The sequence below is a fragment of the Betta splendens genome, chromosome 9 (genome assembly GCF_900634795.4).
Source record: "Betta splendens chromosome 9, fBetSpl5.4, whole genome shotgun sequence".
Taxonomy (NCBI): Eukaryota; Metazoa; Chordata; class Actinopteri; order Anabantiformes; family Osphronemidae; genus Betta; species Betta splendens.
This window is the reverse complement of record NC_040889.2, coordinates 5,659,636-5,685,780: the sequence shown is the minus strand read 5'-3', so window position 1 is coordinate 5,685,780 and position 26,145 is coordinate 5,659,636. Positions and strand designations below refer to the sequence as shown.

General features: G+C 43.1%; 2 protein-coding genes and 1 long non-coding RNA gene across 4 annotated transcripts; 2 read left to right on the top strand and 1 right to left on the bottom strand.

The window, feature by feature from the left end:
• The first annotated feature begins 4,020 nt into the window (after positions 1–4,020).
• On the top strand, positions 4,021–6,051 carry LOC129604597 (uncharacterized). 2 transcript variants are annotated; one of them, XR_008695626.1, is made up of 3 exons: positions 4,021–4,086; positions 4,533–4,629; positions 4,954–6,051. It is a non-coding gene; the product is annotated as an uncharacterized LOC129604597 (long non-coding RNA). The 2 variants fall into 2 exon arrangements; XR_008695625.1 differs by lacking the exon at positions 4,021–4,086 and having other exon boundaries at positions 4,102–4,629.
• Positions 6,052–15,951: 9,900 nt separating this feature from the next.
• Positions 15,952–16,428, bottom strand: LOC114863122 (histone H2A-like). The gene has a single exon (XM_029163968.3). It carries the CDS (start codon positions 16,405–16,407, stop codon positions 16,018–16,020), a length of 390 nt encoding a protein of 129 aa, XP_029019801.1. The 5' UTR covers positions 16,408–16,428; the 3' UTR covers positions 15,952–16,017.
• Positions 16,429–16,714: 286 nt separating this feature from the next.
• Positions 16,715–17,264, top strand: LOC114863112 (histone H3). The gene has a single exon (XM_029163956.3). It carries the CDS (start codon positions 16,762–16,764, stop codon positions 17,170–17,172), a length of 411 nt encoding a protein of 136 aa, XP_029019789.1. The 5' UTR covers positions 16,715–16,761; the 3' UTR covers positions 17,173–17,264.
• The last annotated feature ends 8,881 nt before the right edge of the window (positions 17,265–26,145 follow it).

The window sequence follows — 26,145 nt, the reverse complement described above, 5'->3', positions numbered from 1 at the left end:
GCCCCACTCTGGGCGCAGGGGCATCTCCTAGCGGGCTCCCTTTAGACCGTGGGTCCTTTGGGCTCCACTCTTTCAGGCCAACCCTCCAACCGGGGGGAGTGTTTGCCCCTGGTTCTCATGGGGTGGACAGCATTGACCCACGGTGACCCACTCTGACCTCGGGTGCTGTCTTTGTGGCTGCTGCAGCTCTGCCGAGGGTCTCTGTGTGGGCGGCTTGGGTTACAACACCTGCCCTCCTGGAACTGAAGGTGTGTGGGCTCCCTGGCTGCTAGGATTCTCTCCTCTGCTCATTGGATGGGTGTAGTGGCCAAGCTCCTCACATCACCCTGGCTTCCACAAGTGGCATTGTTCATGCACCAACGTCTGTTGTTAAGCTATAGCTTTACTAACCTTTTGGAGGGACACTCAACACCTGAGCTGATAAAAAGGCTTTCCAAACCCAACTGTAAGCATTACTGATACTTATCACTACCAATGTCAATAATGTGTGAATATGGAAATTGTGACGTTATATGTCATGACTATTTAAGTAGTATGGGATATGTATAACAATGCATATGTGTATGTATATGATATGTATATGTTTGTATGGGTATGTGCACATACCTTAACACTATTATTGGTGTTAGTAATAGTCTCCAAGGTAAACCACAGTACAACAGTTGTTTAGTTATGAATGTGTTATAAGGTACATCCCTGCCTGTTTATTTTGCACCGATTGTTTACCTAACAGATTTGCTTGGTTTGAGCAGCTGGGCTGGAGCCTGCATGTGACAAGACTGGACTAGAACCTGAGCGAGACTTGACTTGACTGGAACCTGAGCACGACATGACTGGACTGGAACCTGAGCGCGACAAGGCTGGACTGGAACCTGAACGCGACAAGGCTGGACTGGAACCTGAGCGTGACATGGCTGATCTGAAACCTGAGCGTGACATGGCTGATCTGAAACCTGAGCGTGACATGACTGATCTAAAACCTGAGCATGACATGGCTGATCTGGAACCTGAGCGTGACATGAGTGACCTGACAGAGGCGCAGGAACTGATGTGGCTGCTGGCTGGGCCTCACACAGGGCAGGTTTGAACAGGATTTCCTTTGTGCCCTGGTCAGCTGTTTTAGGACACGCAGCCGAACAGACGGGGGAGGGACAAAAAAAGGGAAAAAAAACAGTCACTGACCTGGACGGAGACTGGGCACTGGCTGGGTCCAAGTCTGGCCAGATTGTTCTGTCAGGCTACGGCAGGTGAAGGACCCACATGCAGAGTGCAACCGAGGTGAACAGTTAACAAACAGTCTTTATTTTACACGTAGTTAGGGCAATCCAGGTCATACACGATGGTTCTCAGGTAAAGGCACAAAGGGAGCAGGCAAAACTCGGTTCCGGGGACAGGCAAGGTTTCAGCAACTAGTGAGCTCGGCAGAGGTACAGACAGTGAGTAGACAAAATCGTGGTCAGACAGTCAGGAACGTTACCAAGATCTCCAGGCGTAGGTACAGACAGGGTGTAGGCAAGAATCGGCGGTCAGGTACAGACAGGATCATGCAACAAGGTAGCTATACTGGAAACGCTAGAAAGTGGTACGGAAACTCGACAATCTGGCGACTGGCTATGGTAAGTACTGGTGCTTATATACTGAGGGCTGATTGCTAAATTATTTACAGGTGTGCATGGTGAACCCGGAGTGACATAAACAGCTGTGACATGAAAAAGCTGGAAGTCCTTCAACATACATGTAAAACAGGAAATGGAAACTGGAACCAAGACATGACAACATGGATGAAAACTAAGTCCTTTCAAAATAAAACTGAAAACAAAACCAAAACCTGACAGTCAGACATACACGCTTGTTTGACAGTTTCACGGCCTCTGAAGCTTCAGACACAGTCCTTTCATGCTGGTGCAGGACTTGTAGTAGCTGGTGAGTGCAAAGAATTCTTCAATCACCACAAAGAAATCTCTCTCACCGAGCCGAGCCAAGTTAAGATTTGAGTTTGAATTTGAGTTCGTGGATCTTGTCAGAGGCGATCCAGACGGGTGAGCAGTCCTCCCAGCTCTGAATGTCTGTAGAGGTTTGGAGGCTGAGCGACCCTAGTCCTCAGGACTATCGTCCCTGGTCCAGACGGCCTGCACTGGATCCTGTTCGTGGACGCCAAAACTGTGGTGGAAATTTCCCATGAAGAGGCAGATGAGAGAGTTGTCTTTTGTGTAATTTATTATAAAATAAAGGAAAATAAAAATAATGAGGAAAGCAAATCAAAAACATAGATGTTGATCGTGCACATCAACAAACCAAAAACCAGCTGGGGAGATCAGTGCACACACTACGAAGGTGTGATGTAAAGAGCCCACGATCCTCAAGTTGCTTCTGCCTTTTAACCCCTTTCTCTGTCCGACTACAGTGGAACGCCCGTGTAGCCCAATCAGACTGCATGTACCATCTCATCACTGTCGCCGTGTGTGTGGAGATGTTTACATTTTCACACCTGCATTACTGGCGTCTGACTATCAGAGATGAAGAAGCGCTAAGTCTCAACAGACAGAGACACAACTCCCCGGCCTTGGGTTTGGGAGAGTCCAGAGTCTATCAGGTAGAGACAACCAGTGAACAATGTAGGTGAAATGTGAAATACATAAGATATTAATTGCAAAAGATAAGTCATAAATCACACAACAACTGCATAGAATAAGGAAGGAACAATTTTTTCAGAGACAGAGACTTAATGATGGCAGATCCTTGAGCTGCTCTGAATGGGTCTATTGTTGGGTGGGTGAAATTGTCCTGATTGCAGGGTTTACTGATGGAGAGAGGGAGTGGGCGTGGTCCAAAGCAGGAACATGGAGGTGAGAGAGAGACTGACAGCCCAGGGGTCATGATATCCTTCACGTCCCCTGAAGGCCCCGTTTGCACTGCCTGTGCCCTGGTTAATGCAGCTCCCACTCAGTCCAGCACCTGATGTCAGACAGAGGACTGGCAGCCGGGGAGCAGCCAGAACCGATCAAGACAAAGACAGAACATAATGTGTTGTAAACTGCTCTGAGCCTGTGTTTGAAGCTGACTGTTGCATTGTGTCAAACCAAGCCTGGCTAGTTGTAGTTGTCCGTCTTCTGTCTGGTGCTTCTGTTTAACATGTGCATTCATTCTCAGCCCAGGGGAGTCGGACACTGAGGCGCTGTCAAGTCCAGTTCAGGTTTTTTATACATAAAGTATAAATAAATTATAAAATAAGTTTAGACCATACACAAGTCAAACATTTCACTTCTTGACACTAAAACAGGTCTCAAAATGATGCCATTGAGGGCCACTGCCCTGCTGGTTTTCCATCTCTCCTATTGACCAGGTGTGTTCAGTCAATGACAAGCTGATCAAGGTAATCAGCAGAAAGTTAACCCCTCCACCCCCTGCACCACACTGTAGAGGCTCTGAGCAGCTCCTTCAGCAAGACTGTTACATCCACATCATTGGATGTCATTCCTCCCCACAGCCGTCAGAATGTACAACATATCACTGCAGTGATATACAACATGTAACACATTGTGTAACCACACCTTGTCTCTGTTGTGTTTGTGCAGTGCCTTCACCATTTCATCAGTCATTGTTTTTGATTTTGTGAATTGTGTGAATATTTTCGTTTTTGCCTCACTCTTGCACAGCGTATTATTGTCTAATGTTTAAATATTAATGCATGTATTACTGTTGCCTATGCACATTTAATACTGTTTGTTGTTTGCTTTTCCTTTTTGTCCTGTCAATTGCTGCTGAAAACACAAACATTTTTCCATTGTGGGATGAATAAAGTCATATCTTCCTTCTCTGTTTGGTAATGTTTTTTTACAGTAATAAACTGTGATCTGGATCCAGGTGTAAAGGCTGCTGCAGTGTTTTATGATTGAGGAGGTGTCTGACAACAGACTCAAAGTTGAGACATCACATAATAATAGCAGGAAAGAATGAAAGGCTGCAGCTCTGAGAGTTAATGAATGAAGTGAACCCTGCTGTTTAGTCAAACCAGGACAAGGCCAAGTTACAGCTGATCAGACACAAGCTCATATTTATCTATCGACTCTGATTGTGTGGCAACAGGTGAAAAAATGATCTTGAACTTTATTTTAACTGTAACATTCATAATTAAAAATGTTTGACAGCTTATCAAACTCTTAATAGTTTTTGCTGGGCCGGTGGTTGTAATTTTCATTTCAGCTCTTTCAGATGGACACAATGTTCAGATCTCAACCTGCTTCAGTCAACGCAGGAAAACTTCACTGTGCTTTTGTCTTTTTGCTCCTAACACTGACTTAAGCATGTAATGAATCAGTAATGACTCTTTGTCTTCAAACTAGCTAAGATGCTCTTGACTTTTCACATAAAAGTATTATGAACATTACTAGGATAGTTCATGTACTTTCTTCTGCATAATCACTAGTTCGCTCCTGTATATAAAGACAAATGTGTAAATTAGTTAGTTGTTATTTATTGATAGGTGAAGTTTGATTCAATTTAACATCACATTCTGTGTTTTGTCATTTAAGATGATTTCTTCCCTTAAAGTACATTCACCTGCTCCAACCATCATTGTTGTTGTTCTTGTACTTGTGGTTGTTGGATGGAGGTGGAGACACAAGTCCAGTAAGTCACTCACTCGTCATCTGAACCACTTTGAGATAATTGTAGATTGTTTTTATTCTCAATGGATTAAATATTATCTCACGGTGAAACTGATCAGCTGCATTAAAGGTAGAAACAAACAGGTTTTAATAATTTATTGTTAGTTGACATTTTCATTTGGGAAAAAAATGGTTTAGCAGAATTATTTAAAACAAAGATTTTACAAAATGACATTGTTTCTATACACAAACATCCCCATACTGAATTTGTGTTCATGGTTAAATTAAAATTATTTATAACATACAGTAATATATGATTTAGTATAATTAATGCTTTTGCATTCAGGTAAGAAGAAAAAACAATGATGAAGAATCACAAGGAAAAAGAAAAGAAGACAAAATATGTTCTAGTCCAGAAGAAGCAAGTTTATTAGAAAATGAAAAGAAGCAGAAATGAAAATTATACAAATGAAGGTCGACATCCGAACATCATATGATCCCAATGGAGACAAGAGGAATAAATGAAGCTGATGAAAGCGTACAACAAGACAACGTCACATCAGGAGAGAAGACAGTGAAGAGGAGAGAGAGACTTTGTCCTGATACAGAACATGAAGACGAGACGAACACAACGTCTGGTCCAGTGAAGGCTTCAGCTGATGAGAACAAATACAGTGTCAACAACAGAGACACACACAGTTCAGGAAGTGGATAACAGAATCTCACTGTGGAAAGAAAGAAGAAACACATGAAGATCATCCAGAGGAGAAAGAAACCAGACATGGAGAGAAGGAAACAGGTCCTATGACTGATGAAACATCAAACTGAAGGATGAGAACAGACAAAACCTGAAGATTAATGAAGGAGGAAATGGGGGGAAATGATCACAAGGAAAAACAAAAAAACATCTGTAGGTATCAAACCAGCAGCTAAGAATGAAGCTGATGGAAACAAACAATCAACTGAATCAACCAAAAATACTGTTTACCCCAAGAGAACTGCACCATTGACACCAACTACAACCAAAGACACTTCACTATACTGTAACAACAACAGCAACTGAATCAACTTCAACACAGAGAGATGGAGAGAACAACAAAGGGTCAGAAACAGTAGACATGAGAGAGACAAATGATGGGGAGGACACAACATCTGGTTCAGGAGGTGCTGAAACCGGACAGAACCCACGCGAACACTAGGAGAACTCCACATAGAAAAGGCACCCTGTCCGCCTCTGGGAATAGAACCCAGGACCTTAAGGGTTTTATGAACCTTTTTACATTTATCTAAGATTAGCATTAAAACATCTCAAAATCAATAAAATGTTGTAAAATGGCTTGTGTTGCAGCATCATTCTTTGTATTTAGAATTGTCTCATCAACTTTATCCTTTTTTGCTTTATTCTGTAAAACATGACTTGTTCAATAAACCCACTATTCTTTGAGCTTTGTCTTCATGTACTCTGGAATTCACCACGATGACTGATGTTCAGCTCTGCTGATAGACACTGACTCAGTGTTAATAACTTCAACATTTATTCCTTTTTTCTCCACATTAAACCATTTTGACCAGTTGACACAATCTCATTATATCATATCTCAATCATATCTCATACTATTATGTCTTATATTGTGTCTCAAGGTGAGTAAAACAAACCAACAGCTTCTTAGATGGTTAATGGGACGTTTATGTGTCAGGAATCAGACTCTCAGCCATGTTTGTCACCATTTCTTGTCTTATTTTGCCAACTTCCGTTTTAGTTCCTGTTGGTCTAGTTCTGTGTAGCTTTATGTTTCAGTCATGTGATCTCTCAGCTATTTCCCACCATCTCTACCATAGGCCATTGCCAGATTGTTTGTCCATCTACCCCTGTTAACTCTCCAGCGGCATGATCTAGTAAGCCTGTGTTCTAGTTCTTGTTTTTGACCCTGCCTTGCCTGCTCCCTCGAGTCTGGTCGTGGACACTTTTTTGAAGCCCTAAAGCTTGTGTCGAAAAAGGGTTCATTACTCGAAACTTTTCATTGCAGTGACATCATCATTTAGTGACATCTGGTGGCCAAAAACATATATTGAAGCTTGAAGTTAATGCAATGAACCCGCTCCATTATGGTTTCAAACTCAAGTTGAAGGCTTCTTATTAATACCATTTGACATTTACATTTGATAGCATTGTGATGCTTTGAGCAAAATACACTTATGTGAAAATGAACTTTCCTTGTGTAAACATCTTTTTATGTGATTTTGTGGTGCTTGTGTCTTCTTGATATTAAAAAGTGCCTTCTTGATATTAAAAAATAATGTGTACATATATCTATAGATATAGATATATAGATATAGATAGATATAGATATAGATATAGATATAGATATAGATATAGATATAGATATAGATATATAGAGATATATAGATATAGGTATAGGACATAAAGTTATTTAATTTGGTTTTTATATAGAAATAGAATTTGTTCAATAGTACGAGGGCTGAAACTGCAATCAATTCAGTTCAAGTGTTCCCATAAAACTTCCTCGCAGGCTCCATGTGTCTCATATGTCACTTCCATTGAAATAAAATCGCCACCTAAACACACCACAAATCCTGCTAACGCTTCTCCTCCTCAAAGATTTGAAGCACAAATGGAAGTGGATGGACGTCACTAATCACATGATTTTTGCCAAATGAATCAAGCATTGGCACAGTGTTTCTGAAACGCTGTGTTGTTTTTTTTGATGCACGCTCCATCACCACTGGACTCTGCCTAATGTGTTTTGACCTTAGCCTGGAAAGTGAGCAGCATTTTTGCCTGACCCTTGTCTGTACTACTGCCTTCATCTATGTATCGACCTTTGCTTGCCTGACCATGAACCTTATTAAACTCTCTGAACTCTAGCCTAGTCCACACCACATTCCTGACAATATGAAGCAGACGTTTTAGTCATCACACTGTAACGTGGTTCAGACACTGTACATCCATTACTCAGTGGTTCATACAGGACAGTTCACCTTGGTGGCTTTGTAGCTCAGTTGGTAGAGCATTGGCCTAGGTAAGCATAAGGTCCCAGGTTGAAGCCCATCAGAGCACCAAGTGTGTCCTTGAGTAAGGCACTTTGCACTAGCTCCTCAGGCGCCTTCCATGGATGCCCACCCCTCCCCCAGGGGATGTCTTAAATGCAGAGAACAAATTTTATTGTGGCATTCTAACTCCTAACTCTAATTTTTGTTCTTTTTTCTTAATGCGACTTATGCAGATCAGGACACAGTAAATTTTCCTTCCACACGTTGTACAATACCAAACATCTGAAATGAACTGTCATTGTTATTGTCACAACTGCAGCGTGGACATTTGCACAATGGTCATTTCCTGTTTTATTTTAGTATTACTTCCGGGCTTTGTTGGTCTTCAATGTCAGGTGCTAACTTTACTTCCGGTTGATTTTCACATCACCTGTCGGCAATAGACAATCAGCTCAAGTATTTAACCACCAGTACTCACCTCAGACCTCCGCCAGATCGTCAGTTCACGTTTGCATGTCTTGACCAGCATTTTTGGATTCCTGTTGTTGTTTTTGAGCTCGTTCTGCTACCGATCTTGCCTCTAGCCCAGCCTCCCACAACCTTGTGCCGTAAGTCTGACCACCACCTGTATTTTGACCTCGCCTTTGCCTACTCCCTGTCGGAGCCTGTTTGCTGCCACAACGTGTACTGACCTCTGCCTGTCCGACCAAGAGCTTAAATAAATCCTCCGATCTCTTACGTCGTGTCTGCGCTGTGCGTTTGGGTCCTCCACTGTGTGTTTCCTGACTGAACAATCTGGCCAACCTCGGACCCAGCCAGCCGTAAGCAGACGAGCGTTTTTTGGGTTTTGTTTTTCTTCTCCTGGTTTTCTTTTTTTAGGGAGCGCATTTTTTTTTCGCGCAATGCCTTTTACCTGCCCCCGGATTACCGGAGGATCTCGCGAAGGAATACGCGGAGGCTTCCAGCGTAAAGGCACGGCTCCGCGTGGTGAAGATCGCGGTGGAGATCCTCGAGGAGGAACACTGGTGGCTTCACTACCCGGGAGTAGGGGCGCTGCTCGCCAGGCTCCAGGCGCTGCGGGCAGATCTGAGACGTGCGCGGTGTGCGGCGTCCGCCCGCGATTCATCGGTTGTTCCTGCCACAGAACCACAGTCTGCTCCTGCCACAGAACCACAGTCTGCTCCTGCCACAGAACCACAGTCTGCTCCTGCTACAGAACCACAGTCTGCTCTTGCCACGGAACCACCGTCTGCTCTTGCCACGGAACCACCGTCTGCTCCCGCCACAGAACCACTGTCTGCTCCAGTACCGCAGCCCGACCCAGTCCCAGAACCGCAGCCCAACTACCCCACTCTCGCAATCCTGTCCAGCAGCACTATAGAGTGGCTTCAACTTTATTTCTCGCCCCCGATCATGTTTCGCCTAAAGGAGCTCCTTGACACCGGTACCTCAGCAACCGACCCCCAGACCCAGACGGATGCCCGTGAAGAGGTGGTGGCACTTCTTCGGAGGATTCCTGTCCTTAGGGAGGCACTGGAGAATACAACACCGCAGCCTGCCCCAGTACTGCAGTCGGCTCAGCCTCGTCACGCTCCGGTTCCAGCTCAGCCTCGTCACTCTCAGGACCCAGACCAGTCAGGCCCGACGTCTACTCAGTCGAGCTCGGCAGCTGCAAGTAGCCCTGCCAGCTCCGGAGAGGACGCCGTCCCGATCCCTGTTGGCTCAAGTGAGGAGTCACAAGCGGCGTCAGCCCCTGTGCTCCAGCCTGAGTCAGCCCCTGTGCTCCAGGCTACAGGCCCCTTTTCCTGTCGGTCTGGGGAGAGACAGCACTGCCGGCTCCAGTGAGGAGTCCGAGGGCAGCACTGCCGGCTCCAGTGAGGAGTCCGAGGGCAGCACTGCCGGCTCCAGTGAGGAGTCCGAGGGCAGCACTGCCGGCTCCAGTGAGGAGTCCGAGGGCAGCACTGCCGGCTCCAGTGAGGACGCCGCTCCAGTCCCCGTCGACCCGGTAGAGGTGACGGGGACTGCAGCGGCGGGAGCTTAGTTAACTAAAAATCAGGACAAAAGGTTAGGAACAAAACGTACATCAACCCAAAATACTGCTAATGCAGGAACAGGAACTAACACCAAGACATTAACCAAAACCCTAAAGCATGACATGACCCTAAACACAGCACACAGGTGAAGGTGATCAACAGAATAGCAATGACCTCATCAGGGAAAGAGAGGAGAAAACAAAGAAGACCAACATGAACAGACACCAAACAGAACATGGACAATAGCACCTCCAACAGCTAGAGGGCTGGATTAAGATAAGACAAGATAAAACTTTATTCAACCCACAATGGGGAAATTCTTTTATCTGCAGCAGCAAGGAGACAGTTGAAAAGTACAGTATGAACGAACAGTAAAAAGAACGGACAGCAGCAGTATTAACTATACAACAAAATAAAAAAAACAAATCAAAACATAATCAAGTAAAACAAGTAAAACAAGTAAAATCAAGTAAAATTTTCATATTGCACAGCAAATGATAATTTAACCAGGGAATATAACTGAGTATAAAACAACAATAGAACAACAGCAACAACAATTTAAAAATACACTGTGTTGGTACATTATGTGTGTCACTGTAGTGCCTGCGGTAGCGCTGCTTCCTGCACTGTGGGTGTAACAGTCTGGTGCCGAAGGAGCTGCTCAGAGCCTCTATAGTGGTGCAGGGGGTGGGAGGAGTTCTCCATAACAGATGTTAGTTTGACCAACATCCTTCTGTCCACCACCTCCTCCATGGACTCCAGTGTGCAGTCTAGGACAGAGCTTTCTGAACCTGCTTGTTGAGTCTCTTCCTGTCTCTGCCTGTGCTCCCCCCCCCCCCAGCACACAACTCCATACAGGACTACTGAGGCCACCACAGTGTCATAGAAAGTCCTTAGCAGCTGTCTGCACACACCAAAGGACCTTAGTCTCCTCAGCAGGTGGAGGTGACTCTGGCCCTTCTTATACAGAGCGTCCGTTTTGTTTGACCAGTCCTGTTTATTGTGGAGGCGAACACTCATGTATTTAAATGAGTCCACAGTCACAATGTCTGAGCCCTGGATGATCACCGATGTGGTGGAGGGGTTCTCACACAAGCCCAAAAAGTCAGAGATGTCCCCCCTTTACTCTTGCTCGCCCCAACACACATCCAACAATGGCACTGTCATGTGAGAACTCCTGTTTGTGACAGTAGTGGGAGTTGTACAGCGATGTGTACAGCGTGAACAGAAAAGGGGAGAGCAGTGTCCAATCCTCTTAATGGCCTTCATCAGGTGGGAGGTTAAGGCGATAGGTCTGAAGTGGTTTGGCTCCTTAGGACAGGGTACATTTGGAACCGGAACCAGACAGGAAGTCCCCCAGAGTACTGGTACTCTCTCCAGGCTCAGGCTCAGATTGAATATGGAGAGAACCACCTCAATGGGCTGGTCTGCACACTCCTTGAAGTCCCATGGTTGTGTTCGGAGAAGTGGACTGTGTGGTGCTGAGGTGTGAACAGCTGCAGGTGTGAAGAGGGAGCTGTGTGGATGGAGACTGGGGGCTGGACAGAGCAAAATCTTCAAATCTATTGAAGAACTGATTAACTAATTTGCCCAGGCCTAGTGACCCGTGGCCTAGCGACCATTTCCGGGCCTCACCGTGGCCTGGGATGGGTTTCATGGATGTTGTTCTGCTCCAGACACTGCTCCAACTTCTTTCTATAGCTGTCCTTGCAACTCCTGATTTTATATTTTAACTCCTTCTGCACTCCTGCACAGTTCCTCCTTGTTCCCCTAGAGAAAGGCCCTCTTCTTCTCATTTAGTAGGGCTTTCAGCTAACCCAGGGCTTGTTATTGTAAACACTGTGTATTGTATTTTAGTTGGAAAAGTGTTTTCCACACAAAAATGTATAGTGTCTGTTATGCAGTGTGTGATGCTGTCAATGTCCTCCCTATGTGGACTACAGAGACCTCAGTCCACATCTTCACCCGATCTTTTTGACCTGTGGTTTGTGTTGTTAAACCACTGGAGTGTAAGCAGGAGAGAGATGAACCAGGTTATGGTCAGAGCGTCCTAAATAGGGGAGAGGGGTGGAAGTATATGCCTTTTTGACGTTGGCATATAGAAGGTCCAGAATTTTATTTATTTCCCTTGTGTGGCAGTTCCCATACTAGGTGAAGTTAGACAGGGCGGCGGAGAGGGGGGTGCGGGTTTTTATGATGGGATCTGTGTCTGATATTTAAAAAAGGTAAGGAGTGTGACGTGGATAATTAAAGACACTTGACCATCATGAACACAGACTATAAAATACTATCCAAAATCATGATGATTAGACTGAACAATGTTTTAGACAAAATTAGAGAGAAAGAACAAACATGCAATTAAAGGCAGGATGATGTGGGACAATTTGAGCATATTAAGAGAAACAATCCATAAACCAAAAGAAGAAAGACCTTTTACATCTTAGGCTTGGATCAAAGAAAAGATAAGAAGATAAGATAAGATAAGATAAGAAAACCTTTAATAGTCCCGCAGTGGGGAAATTACTTCTCACAACACAGTACAGATGAGCCAGAGTACAGCTACAGAACAGTTTGTGTTGGCACAGTACAAAGCAGTACAGTACAGTTGGAGTGAGTATGAGGTCATTGCAGGGTTAATGCACAGTAATGGGTATAAGATTTGTACCGGTAACAATATACACGAGCAATATACAAAAGCTTTTGATTATATATGTAGAGACTATCTATGGGCCACAATGGAGGCGTATAGCTTCTCTGAAGTCTTCATAAAGATGATTCAATGCTTAAATAGAGAATCCCACATCAGAGTGAATGTTAATGAAGCCCTAACAGACAGCTTTGAGGTGCAGAGAGGAGTGACGCAGGGCTGCACTCTACGTGTTAGCCATCAGGCCGTTAATCCATGAGATCAACAACCACAGGAACATCACTAACAGGTACGTCGACAACGCACAGAGGGAAAGGGAAGTCAGTAAGAGAGAACTGTTGTTTAAAAGAACCAAATATGGAAGACTATGTGCCATGGACTTGAAAGTAAAGTTATTTATAACCTTTGTTAAAATGTTTCTGTTGCCATCTCCAATAACTCCTCCTGGCTCGGAGACTCATCCATGTGGCACAAAGGGATGGGCAGAGCTCGTAGCGGCCCCTTTTACAAACTGCTCTATGGAGATTTTATTGCTTCACGTAGACATCCGAACTTTTCAGGGATTCGAAGTACCAGCAAGGAAATCTATAACACGAAACATAAATATGGTGAAAAAATAGTATAAACATTTACCTACTTGAGGGAACGCAGACGTCATCAGGAATGTTCAGGACAAGGATCTCTCACAGAAAAACAGAGACACTCGCTGGCTGATGAGTGTGGGAAGACTCCCAGTCAGAGCTGTGGTCTCATGGAGCTGTTATGTAAAGACCACACTGCCCCATGATTCACTGGACGGATGAGACTGAAAATTGTGCCTTTGTGCTATTTCTTATCCAACACACTCGTCATGTGCTGGTTAGGTGCAATACTGAACTGAACATTCTTACACAAACAAATAATCTCTTGCGCCCTGTCGTACATCAAGTCTAAACATCTGATGTTCCATTTGACTGACTAATAGTTCATGATATATGTTTGTCTTTTACACCCGGACTCTGGCTCCATTCTATCTGACTCCACACCAGACCCAAGGCTGGTAAAGCGAATGCATCTTGTCTTGGAAGCTCGGTGTTCCTTCCTTTGGATAACAAGACATGACGATGCAGAAGTGAGAAAGCAAACATTCTCACTCACAGCGAGATAAGGTGGCACAAACAATTCTATTGCTGCAGAGAGACATTCCACCAGAGCCAGAGAAAGGGGTTAAAAGGCAGAAGCAACTTGAGGATCGTGGGCTCTTTGCATCACACCTTCGTGGTGTGTGCACTGATCTCCCCAGCTGGTTTTTGGTTTGTTGATGTGCACGATCAGCATCCATGTTTTTGATTTGCTTTCCCCATTATTTGTCATTTTCTTTATTATTTCAATAAATCGCACAAAAGGACAACTCTCTCATCTGCCTTTATTCCAAAATTTCCACCACAGAGACTCAGCAGCATTTTCTAATTGACTGGTACAGAGCGCAGGAGGTTTGGCACAGGCAGAAAGGCCTGATTCATTCAGGCATTCAATTGATAAATTCAATTCCCACACTCACACACCATAAGTTTCAGCAGTGTGTCTCCATCTGAATGACAAAGGCCTTGTTTGAACACAACAGGAATTCAGTTAACATGACTCAACTTTCAAACATCTCCACCGACTGACACTTAAATGCACCTCAGCACCATAAGATCACTCACACATATCCTCCACACAGGCCACAGGGCACTGACACACAAAACAAAACACACAAACACTGGTAACCCTGATCCCAGTTACACCCATAATCCTGGGTAGGTGGGTCTACTCCTGGACCGCTACAGTATCACTACTTGTATAGCAGCCTGCTTAGTGCTGGGGCTCCCCCATGTGTGTGTATTTGTCTTCTGGTTATGTGTGTAGCACACTTTGTGTCTGTTTGTCCTTTTGGGTTTGCTTTATACAACTTTATTGAAATAACGAAATAATACACAAAATTTCCAAACAACAGTAAACAATTCAATAAATAAAAATGCACATTATCAGTACAATATCAAATACTCATCAACATCATAATAGCTATCATTTTCAATTAAAAGACAAGATATTATTACCATGGATTTTGAATAGCACTAGTATCACCTTCAATCCCAGTAATCATCGTCATAATAAAAATACCAACCATTAGAATATAATTATGATGCGCTTAACAGTGAGGATTCCAACAATATTTAAATTACTTTGCAGACCTAAGAATTTGACTAAAACAACAAAAAAAGAGCATATTCACATGTCCAGTAAATGCCATGGAGAGATTTGCGTTTGTCCACAGTTCTGTCTTCTTAGATTTTGAAGTGTCATTTGTCAATAACTGTCTGTTTTAAACCATAATGTATCTTGTTTACCAAAGTCGAGTTGTAACCATGGAGATGATCCCCTGGAATGGTTCAGCTTTTTGTGGAGACCATGTCTCTTCCAGTATCCCACACAGAACAGAGTTATAACTTATTTCAAAGTCTGGACCCAGGCCTTTCAGCCTAAACCGGACCTCCTGCGCTCGATAGCAGTCAATTAGGAGATGTTGCTGGGTTTCATCCTCGTCGCAGTAGATCATGGGACACTGTGGGACACTTTGTTTTCACGTAGCAGCTCCAAGATACCACGGCCCTGACAGGGAGCCTCCCTGTGCTAATCAACCAGCTCTTATCCTTTCAGAAGGTTTCTTATCCTGCAATATTTTTACAACTTCTGATTCACATGGTTTTGTTAAATGTTTATGTTGAATAAGTTCACGATATTTAAACGTTGTTATGCTGTTATACATTTACTTCCTGGTGCTTTGGGTTTGTCTCACTCTGGCAAGGCACATGCACTGGAATTATGTCATTTTATTCTGCGTAAAGTTTAGCACTACACCTGTTAGTAACAACATTATCATCACAGTAGTTTGAGAACTACTGCCAATCAGTTATTTTGAGGCTGTCTGTCTTTGGGTGTAGACGTACATGCTCATGTATTGACTGTAAGCTTTCACATACTGAGTGTAAAATCACTGACATTAACAACTATGTGAGTTTGAGCAGTGAGTCGGTGACGTGTGATGAGCTTAGCTTCATGTTCTTACTGACTCATGCGTCCCTAAAGCATTGGACGATAAGCATAGAAAACGTTACAAAGTTTCACTCACATCTTTAAGTAATAAAGTAGTGTATGGGGTGCCAAATGTAAAAGGACCACCTATAACTAGTTTATAGGTGCTACTAGAGCTGGCGGCCATGATGGCTTCGACTTCAAGCTTCTCTCCAGTATTTTCGTGCACCGATCCAGGGTCAGATGTGGGCGGAGCTATGCGTACTGTTTGACGTGTTTGAGTTCGCGTCTCTGATCTGAGACGAGCGCTGTTTGAGGGTAGGGATGGAGTCTACTTGCCCATTCATGAATATTCAGTTTTACACTCGGCCAACATTTAACTTTTACATTTAACATTTAGATTTAACATTTTACATTTAACATTTACATTTATATTTACCGTTTACATTTAGACTTTCGCGCATTTAACTAAATGTGAGAAAATATGTTGTGTCATTTAGTTAAATGTGAGAAAACTAGTTATAGGTTCTACTTTTACATTTCGCACCCCATAGTAGTGACTGTGTCATCTACAAATACGCTGTACGTAAATGAAGGCTTTGTTCTTTAGGTTGTGTGCGTGGCTCTTAAAAGAGCCGTTTTGTGGATCACAGCTGATCCAGGTCTACTTTGCCTTCCCAGCGGGCTTCTCCGTCTTCTTGGGCAGCAGCACCGCCTGGATGTTGGGCAGGACGCCGCCCTGGGCGATGGTGACTCCGCCCAGCAGCTTGTTGAGCTCCTCGTCGTTGCGGACAGCCAGCTGCAGGTGGCGGGGGATGATCCTGGTCTTCTTGTTGTCGCGGGCAGCGTTTCCAGCCAACTCCAGGATCTCAGCGGTCAGATACTCTAGAACAGCCGCCAAGTAGACAGGAGCTCCGGCACCGACGCGCTCCGCATAGTTTCCTTTACGCAGCAGCCTGTGGACACGACCCACGGGGAACTGGAGTCCAGCTCTGGAGGAGCGGGTTTTAGCCTTAGCTCTGGCTTTGCCTCCGGTTTTTCCTCTTCCGGACATTATATTGGGCGTTTGTTTCAAACTTGTGTACGAATAAATGCCTCCAGTAGCCGGAACCCTCCTTTATATGTCCGACAGAGCGGGACGCGTCCTGCCTCGCCAACCGGTGAAAAGGCTCCGCAGAGGGCGGCCGCTCTGAGTCTTGGCGGACTTTTTTAAATACTTTCCTCCAATCAGCGAAGGAGGTTCAGGCGGGAGGCGCTCCTTCAGGCGGAGCCGAATTCCCGGAGGGGCCGTCTGCCAATCACGAGCCGCAACGTCACTCGTTCGCGTCCGACCTCACACTTTAAGAGCACCAGTTCTTCACTTTGTGCCCTATTATTCTGCTGTTCAGAAGTAGAGTGTAGTAACAAAATGGCTAGAACCAAACAAACCGCCCGTAAATCCACCGGAGGCAAAGCTCCCAGGAAGCAGCTGGCCACCAAGGCTGCGCGTAAGAGCGCCCCGGCCACCGGCGGCGTCAAGAAGCCTCACCGCTACAGGCCCGGTACCGTGGCTCTGAGAGAGATCCGTCGCTACCAGAAGTCCACCGAGCTGCTGATCCGTAAACTGCCCTTCCAGCGCCTGGTCAGGGAGATCGCCCAGGACTTCAAGACCGACCTGCGCTTCCAGAGCTCTGCCGTCATGGCTCTGCAGGAGGCCAGCGAGGCTTATCTGGTCGGTCTGTTCGAGGACACCAACCTGTGCGCCATCCACGCCAAGAGGGTCACCATCATGCCCAAAGACATCCAGCTGGCCCGGCGCATCCGCGGGGAGAGGGCTTGAGCTGTCCGCTCCATAACAAACACAAAGGCTCTTTTAAGAGCCGCTACATCCACTAAAGACGATCCTGTGTCATTACAAACAAGCGCATAATTTATTTCTAAGAAACCTCTGCTGTTTGCTGCCTTTCCTTTACAATAAACCATAATTTGATGGATTTATCTCTTAACCTCTCAATATAGCAAAATCGTTGTTTTTTATTGTTTTTAATAGTTTCTGTTAAATAGTTTGTATTAAAGACTAATTTAAACAACTAGTATTTGAGTGAGTTACATACTCATGATGTAGATGGTTTTGCCTGCTGCCCCTATCACTATATTTAGTTATACCAATATTTAGTGATCCCACAAGTTTCCCATTTAATACACAGTCTTTGACAGTTTAAACCATGTTTTTCCAAGAGTCAGATTATTCACATGTTCACCATGAGTTTTGTGTGTGGCCCCATTAACAATAACTGTTAATGCTACTGACTTTTTTTAAGTGTGCTCTTATTTTATAAACTATGTAGTAGTAGTGGTTCTTCAGGTACTTCACGAGTAGAAGAACTGCTTCCAACAACAGAAATAGTTGTATTATGTTTACGTAGGTTTTATAGTATGTGTTTAGTAGTGAAAGTATGGTCCCACATTTAATACCACCAAATCTTGGTCTCCCCTCAGTTTATTTCAACAATTTTTCTCAGCTTCAGTAATTTTAAAAATAGAACACAAATGCAAATGCAGCAAAAGCATAAACACTGGCATGGTGTAAAAATGGCAAACTCTCACAACCAAGGACTTCTACATGTTTATGTCTATTGCTGTTTTCACTAGCCTTGTGCCTTTACATCACAGGTCAGATTACTGGAGGCAGCAGTTTCCATTTACCTTGTCTTTTTCTTAAGTAAGAAGATGTCACACAGCCGCTTTGAAGCCATCATGCGGTTTGTTCATCTAAGTGACCCTGATGAGGATGAAGAAAGTGAGAAAAAAGAGTTACCAATAAATGACTTGCTGTTTTTGAACTGGAAGGATTTTAACAGAGGACGATGTGTTCCACAGTCCATGAGGCTCCATGTAGCAGACAATTGGGAGGAAAGTGAAGGCTGGTGTTTGGACGAATAAACGCATCCCTGCTCCAGACTCCATTCTGGACCACAATAAGATCATGGGTGGTGTAGATTTGTCTGATGAACTCCTGGGTTTTCACACCATCTGCCATAAAACCATAAAGTGTTATAAATCTTTGTTTTTCCAATTTATGGATGTTTCTGTGGGTTGTCAGAGCGTATGCAGAGGTTTCCTGGAGACACGTCTTTGTGTCTAAACAGCTCTGACGTTTTCAACCTCTCAGTTCTCTCTGCAGAAAGAGCAAACCGGATGGGTTTGGACACGGCTTCTCTGTTTTAGTTTGGTTATTTTATTTATTATATGTAATAAATTTACAATTATTGAATTGAATTTTAAAGTTGTGTCTGTTTAAATTATCTTAAGAAGTAGATAAGATGAGATAACACAAACTGGAGGAGGCTGGTGTGGACCTCCATCTGACAGAGTGGATTATGGACTATCTCACAAACAGGCCTCAGTTTGTGAGAGCCAGGGACTGTGTGTCTGACACTCTGACCTGCAGTGTGGGGGCCCCACAGGGGACTGTACTGGCCCCCTTCCTTTTCACCCTCTACACGTCAGACTTCAGACACAACACGGACAGCTGTGTTCTGCAAAAGTTCTCTGATGACTCTGCGATCGTCGGACTGATCACACATGATGACGATGCAGAGTACAGAGGACTCACTCAGAACTTTGTGGACTGGTGCGAGCGGAACCACCTCCTGATCAATGCAGGAAAAACAAAGGATTGTGGTGGGTTTCCGCAGACAGCAGTCTGCTGTCATCCCACCGATGCACATCCAGGAAAAGAGACATTGAGAGAGTGGACTCTTACAAGTACCTGTGTGTACATCTGAACAATGAACTGGACTGGACTCATAACATGGATGCACTGTACAGGAAGGGTCAGAGCAGACTCTACCTGCTGAGGAGACTGCGGTCTTTTGGAGTGAAGGGGCCACTCCTGAAGACCTTCTATGACTCTGTGGTGGCATCAGCCATCCTGTACGTGTGGTCTGCTGGAGGAGCAGCATCACAGTGAGGGACAGGATGGACAGGGTCATCAAGAAGTCCAGCTCTGTCCTGGGCTGCACTCTGGACACAGTGCAGGAGGTGGGTGAGAGAAGGGTCCTGGCTAAACTCACATCCATCATGGACCAGGACTCTCACCCACTGGAGGACTCACTGTCTGCTCTGGAGAGCAGCTTCAGTAGCAGACTGATCCACCCTCGCTGTGTGAAGGAGAGATATCGTAGATCCTTCCTACCTGCTGCTATCAGACTGTACAATCAGAACTGTTAACTATCTCTCACTACATTCACTCACCCACTGCATCAGTGGTTATGTAATATTCTCTGTACAATATTTGTGCAAACTCTATGCATTATGATATATATGTTCTATATTTACACAATGTGCTACAAATGTTTCTGTGCAACATTTGTTACTCACTTGCGTGTTACAGCATCGCTGTCTGTGACGTTACTCAGAATCACAGACACGTCTCTATCTGTCATCGTTGGATCTCTGCTCATCGCTCAACCATGAAAAGAAGGAAGGTGGTAGTCATCATATCTCTGATTGTTGTTGGAAGAGTGGTCTCATGTCCAGGTTCTGCATTCACCTCTGTTTAAGAATAAATACAGCAAAAGTTAAAAAAAAAACACATTTTTAGAAAACTCTCTGTGTGTGTCTTAGGAATATGTTGTCTTCATCAGCAAAAGTCGACGAGTCACAATTCATCAGACCGGTTTTACTGGTTAGTGAAATTATTTTTAATTTTACTCAGGAGCAGAATGAAGCTGGCCGACCTGCAGCACTGTAAAAAAGTGTTTGTGTCTGAGAAACAAAAGTGAAAATGTCAGAACACGGAAGGGCTTTACAGTTTGAGGTCAACAAGTTAATACTGTGCTGAAATATAATTAAAACCCAACAATGACACTCACAGATTGGGTGGTCACTGGACTCTACCTACTCTACCTAACACCATTTGTCACACATGAGTGTTTTAAAGAAAAAACTATCTCATAAAAGCACAAACTAATTCACTGACAACAAGGCTCGATGTGCAAAATTACACAAAACAAGACAAAGAATAAAACTGTGGTTACCAAGACATCACCTGAACACATCAAAGCTTCAGCCTGATAATAAGTTGCTCTTGTTGATGGGTTTGTTCAAAGAAGTGGTACTGCAGATTTATTATACTCACTGCTGTTAGACTTGACAACTCAACAGTCTGACACTGCATGCAGATTCAGTCACTTCATCCTGGACACTTAATAACTGTACAATATGTGTGAGATGTAAATCCGTTATATGTTCTTTTATAAGTTGCATTAGTGTCGGACAACTGTACACGCAGGGTGTTATGGGAAAACTTTTTATTCTTTATTCTATGAGGTTATTATATGATTAATAGCTTATGTTCTGCAATTAATATCTTATGTTTTGTCTTACATCTGTTTTATGTATTTGACATTTCACCTACATTGTTCAATGGTTGTCTCTGCCTGATGGACTCTGGACTCTAGCTCCCAAACCCAAGGCCGGGGAGTTGTGTCTCTGTCTGTTGAGACTTAGAGACTTAGACGCTAGTGGTGCAGGTGTGAAAATGTAAACATCTCCACACACACAGCGACAGGGATGAGATGGTGCATGTAGTCTGATCGGGCTACACAGACGTTCCACCGTAGTCGGACAGAGAGGTTAAAAGGCAGAAGCAACTTGAGGATCGTGGGCTCTTTGCATCACACCTTCGTGGTGTTTGCACTGATCTCCCCAGCTGCTTTTTGGTTTGTTGATGTGCACAATCAGCATCCATGTTTTTCATTTGCTTTCCCCATTATTTTTATTTTCCATATATTTTTATAATAAATCAAACAAAAGACAACTCTCTCATCTGCGTCTTCATAGGAAATTTCCACCGCACAGGGTAAATAATAAACACAGGTAAAGCAGGAAAACTGGATGGATTTAATTTGTCTAAAACAGGGTAGGGCGTACATGTGAGGTAATGAGAGGTACAAAAGCACATGCAGTGTCGTTCCTCCTTCTATACCAAGCAACATACTTCAGTAGGTGAGTACAACATACAACTAACGTTTAGTAGAAGTCGGTCGGATAATAGTTCATAACATGAAGTAGTACATGTACCTAGGGTGTATCTGTATATCTGCCACTATCACTATCTGACAAAATTACTTTGTGTCCTTTTTTATTGTCATATACATATTGTAATATGTATATATGTAATATGAAGACTGCTGTCTTCCTGTTGACTAGAACACTTTTACAGTTGCTATATTTAGCAACTGTCAATAGTGGTTGCATTCATGGTTTCGTACATCTTTGTAGCTGAGTCATTGCTGTGCTTTCAAAGTGAGAAGACACTAAATTAAAAGGTGGTTACTCATTACTTAAGTCTTGTGATTTAAAGTTATTAGGGGATGTGTTGATATCATACGACTGGAAGTGTACAGTGCATATTGTCCAGTGTAAGGGTTGTTTCACTGCAACCAAGAGGAAACAAACCTGTGGATTAACTTTACTGCATCACTTTCATTTATATGTACTGAAATATAACATTGTGGAGTATATGAAAATTGCTCTTATAAAAACGTATTATAATACAATATTTATGTAATTCTCAAAACCTTTGGCCACGACTGTGTATTTAATCAATTACTTTTACTGCATAACCACTTCTCTACTGTTCAGATCTGGTGTTGCATTTATCTCAAGAATAACTAAACATGATTCAGCTGACCAGAAGATGCAAATAAGTTTTGACTGTGAAAATTATTACCAACTATCCTATTATTGTTAATTAGTGAAAATAAATGATATAAACATATAGTAGTAGGGTGTTTAATCCTTATCTTATTTAGAAAGGTGGATAAGTATTTGTCCAATGAAAGATGCAAAAATGGAATGGGTTTGAATATATCAGTTTGAGAATTACTTAACAATTTAGAACATTCTCCAATGATTCATCAAACACCATGTTATGCACTAACACCTATTGTCTCTGTGATTTTATAGAGAGAGAAGTGGACAATTCAGGGATCAGACTTGCTTCTCTTCTGCACATCAAAGAGGAGAGTAAACAGTCCTCATCTAAACATTCTCAGATAAGACTCAATGAATACTGATGAACCAAAAAACAAAATAATTTATTCATGTAACACTTGTTTTAACAATGGCTTGTTCTTTGGTTAAAGAACTATCTATAGCTCATTTAAACATAAATGGTCTCAGAAAAAAGACCCAGAACATTTTTCACATTTTAACACTTCAACAGATACATGTGCTGGCTCTTAGTGAAACCAAGTTAAACTCTTGTAGCAATGATCTAAAGATCGATGGTTACAAATTGTACAGAAAGGATAGAGAGGGCAAACGTGGAGGAGGGGTACCTCTCTATATTCAAAACAAAATTCAAGTTCATGAGCGGAAAGTCCTAGAGTCTGATGTGGAGATCATCTGGGCTGAGATTCACTTGCTTGATGCTAAACCAATCTTAGTAGGTTGTTGTTACAGACCGCCGAGAGCCAGTCAGAGGTTTCTGGATCAAATCAGGGATTTAATTAAAACTATATCCAAAGAAAAAAAAAGTGTTTTCTTACTGGGGGATTTCAATATAAATTGCCTTTCAAACTCTTCAAAGTCCATTTTCTCAAAACAGTGTCTGAAACAAATCATTGAGATTCCTACTAGAGTGGATAAGAAACATTATACAATCACGTGTATCGATCACATCTATACAAATGTTCCAGAGCTTTGCTTTAATTTGACCTCAACAATCATTTACTTTAGTGATCATAACCTCATATCCTTCACTGTAAATATAATGGACAAAACTAACAGGAGTCTGACAGGCAACGAACTGAAAGATTTCCAAGATGTAATACAGAGAGTTTTTACACCAATTCAGACTGAAATGGTCGAAAATATTTTATCAGCACTCCCTGACAATAATTCAGATCTGATAAATGACGCCTCTATCAGAAGGCGCAAAGCTGAGGCGATATGTGAGATAATCAACAAATGCTTAAGTACTGCTGTGTTTCCAGCTCAGTGGACACAGAGGAAGACAGATTGCAACAACAGACCTGTTAACTTGCTTTCAGTCCTAAACAGTATTACTGTGGACATTATGTTCAGTCAGATTAAACAGCACTTTATAAATAACAAGTTGTTTATGAGCATCAGTTCGCTCACAGACCAGGTTGTTCAACAGAAACTTTTCTGGAATATTTGACAGACCTGTGGTACCCAGAACTGCACAAGCATAAATCAGTAGGAGCTGTGAAATTAGATTTCAGTAATGCCTTCAGGATCATCTCTCATGATTTGCTGCTTAGCAAATTAAAACATAGGTATCAATTTTCAGAATTAGCTTGTTCTATGATTAAACATTACCTGTTCTGGAGTAAACAAACTATGTACTACAGTGATTATCTATCAAGTGACAAAGACCGTGGCTTAATACAAGGAAGCAGCCTCAGTCGTCTGCTCTTCTGTATATATACTGATACTTTTTCTGAAATTTTACAAAGGGCTGAGATTGTGATGTATGCTGATAATGTGTTGGTCTATTACTCAGATCGTAATAAAAGTCACTTCCAGTTCTGTTTCATCCATGTGTTCCACTGCCTTGACTGGCCTGCTTCTTACCTGTACCTTTGCTGAATGCTCTTTCTTTGTGCTGAACTTCTGCCTGTCTACCGACCAAGATTACTGAATTAAACCTCATTATCATTCATCTGCCTGTCTCTGAGCCATGCATGTGGGTCCACCATATGTGAGATTGTGACAAGAAATGGTTCATCAACCCTCCACTGTGTGTGTGGATTTTCTCCTTCCACAGACAACAACATCCAGGTTGACTGCAGATGCTATAGTGTACAGTGGGTGTGAGTGCCAGAGTGAGTGTGTACAGTATATACATGGCCCTGTGATGCATGGACCACCTGGCCTCTCAACTGCCCATCAGGAATAGACTCCTGGATCCCCTTACAAAGCAGTAGAAAATGAGACTGGGTGACTGACTGATGGAAAAACTGGTTTTGGTTTAGTTGATAAGATAAGATAAGATTTGATGACGATGGGGAAGTGTTTTTTGTCTGCAGCAGCAAGGAGACATTAAACAGTACAGCAGTATGGAATAACAGCATAACAACGGACAGCAGCGGTATTAACTATACAAAAAAATAAAAAAACATAATCAAATAAGTAAAATCAAGTAAAATATTTTGTAAAAAAAATCAAGCAATAATTTTCATATTGCACGGCAAATGATAATATAACCAGCAACTACCACAAGTATAAAAACAAGGATAGAACAGCAGCAAAAACAGACAACAAACAGCAACAACGAGTGGAATTGAATAAACTTATACAGAGCGTCGTCTGTGTTGTCCAGTTTACTGTTGAGGTGAACACCCAGGTATTTAACAGTGTCCACAGTCTCAATGTCTGAGTCCTGGATGTTCATCAGTGTGTGTGGTGGAGGGGGCCTTCTGAAGTCAGGCACAAACTCCTTTGCTTTCCCGGTGTTAAGGATCAGGTGGTTACTCTCACACCAGCCCACACAGAGATGACTTGTACTTCTGCTCATTCCCCCCAATACACAGTCGACAATGGCACTGTCGTCTGAACACTTGTGCAGGTGACAGTGGTGGGAGTTGTATTTAAAATCTGATGTATACAGTGTGGACAGAAAAGGGGGAGCACCGTCTCCTGAGGTGCACCCGTGCTGCAGACTACCACATCAGACACACAGTCTCTCAAACTGTGGCCTGTCTGTGAGGTAGATGATAGTCCAAGCAGCCATATGTTGGTCCACGCCTGCCGCCCCCAGCTTCCTCCTCTGCAGTGATGGTGTTAAAAGCACTGGAGAAGTCAAAGCACATGACCCTCACAGTGCTCCCAGGAGACTCCAGGTGAGACAGGGCCCGATGATGCAGGTAGATGATGGCATCATGCACCCCGATGCCTGGCTGATAAGCGAACTGTAACACAGCAGGCTGCTCTCTCGCGCTGCAGATGCATTAGCGTCGTTACGTCGTCCAGCCTGTTGAAGAGAGAGCGGACGTCTCCCATAATGACGGATGGTACGTATGGCTTGTACCTCCGTTTCCTCTCCGTGTGCCTAACTCCAGCTCTGCAGCAGTGTCGCTTCCTCCGTATCTCCGCTGGAATCTCTGGCTTTTTGAAGAAACTCAGGTTTAGAGCTAACAGCTGGTCCCAAGTGTAAACAATGGAGCAGCGTCCTAAAGGGTCCCCCGAGGCTGGCTCAAAAAGTTGGCAAAAAATAATCAAACAAAATGCAAAAGTAATTAAGTAAAGTGCAAAGTACCCTTTGCTGCACGACTCCATACAGATTTATATAAAACAACAAGGAAAGATAAAAAAACGCAAAGAAAAGGACACAAAAGGACAGGGCCTGCTGCTACACGTGCGGAGCCATCTTGATCTAAATGTAGTTAGTCAGACTTTACTGTAAAGGAATTAAATTTCAATTCAATTTTATGTTTATAGCACTAAATCACAACAGATTTATCTCAAGGCACTTTACAAGGTAAGATTTAAGACCTTACACATCTAAACCCAAAAAATCTCACATACAGTACAACAAGCCTTTAATTGGAATTAATTACAATTTCAACAATCAAGGACGCTTTATTGTGATTGAACATGAGCCACGAAGAACAAAACATTTCTACTCGAGGCTTCGGTAGGGTAAACAATATAAAAGATAGTAAAAGCATAATATTTTAAGAAAGTTACCTAAGCGTTTGGAAACATTAGTTTAAAAATGGAGTAAAAGCAATAAATAAAAAGCGACCTAATTCAAATATGTATAATTTCTCTAGAT

Excerpts from the sequence above, each read along its gene's own strand:
- LOC114863122 (XM_029163968.3), bottom strand. The coding sequence starts at position 16,407 with ATGTCCGGAAGAGGAAAAACCGGAGGCAAAGCCAGAGCTAAGGCTAAA.
- LOC114863112 (XM_029163956.3), top strand. The coding sequence starts at position 16,762 with ATGGCTAGAACCAAACAAACCGCCCGTAAATCCACCGGAGGCAAAGCT.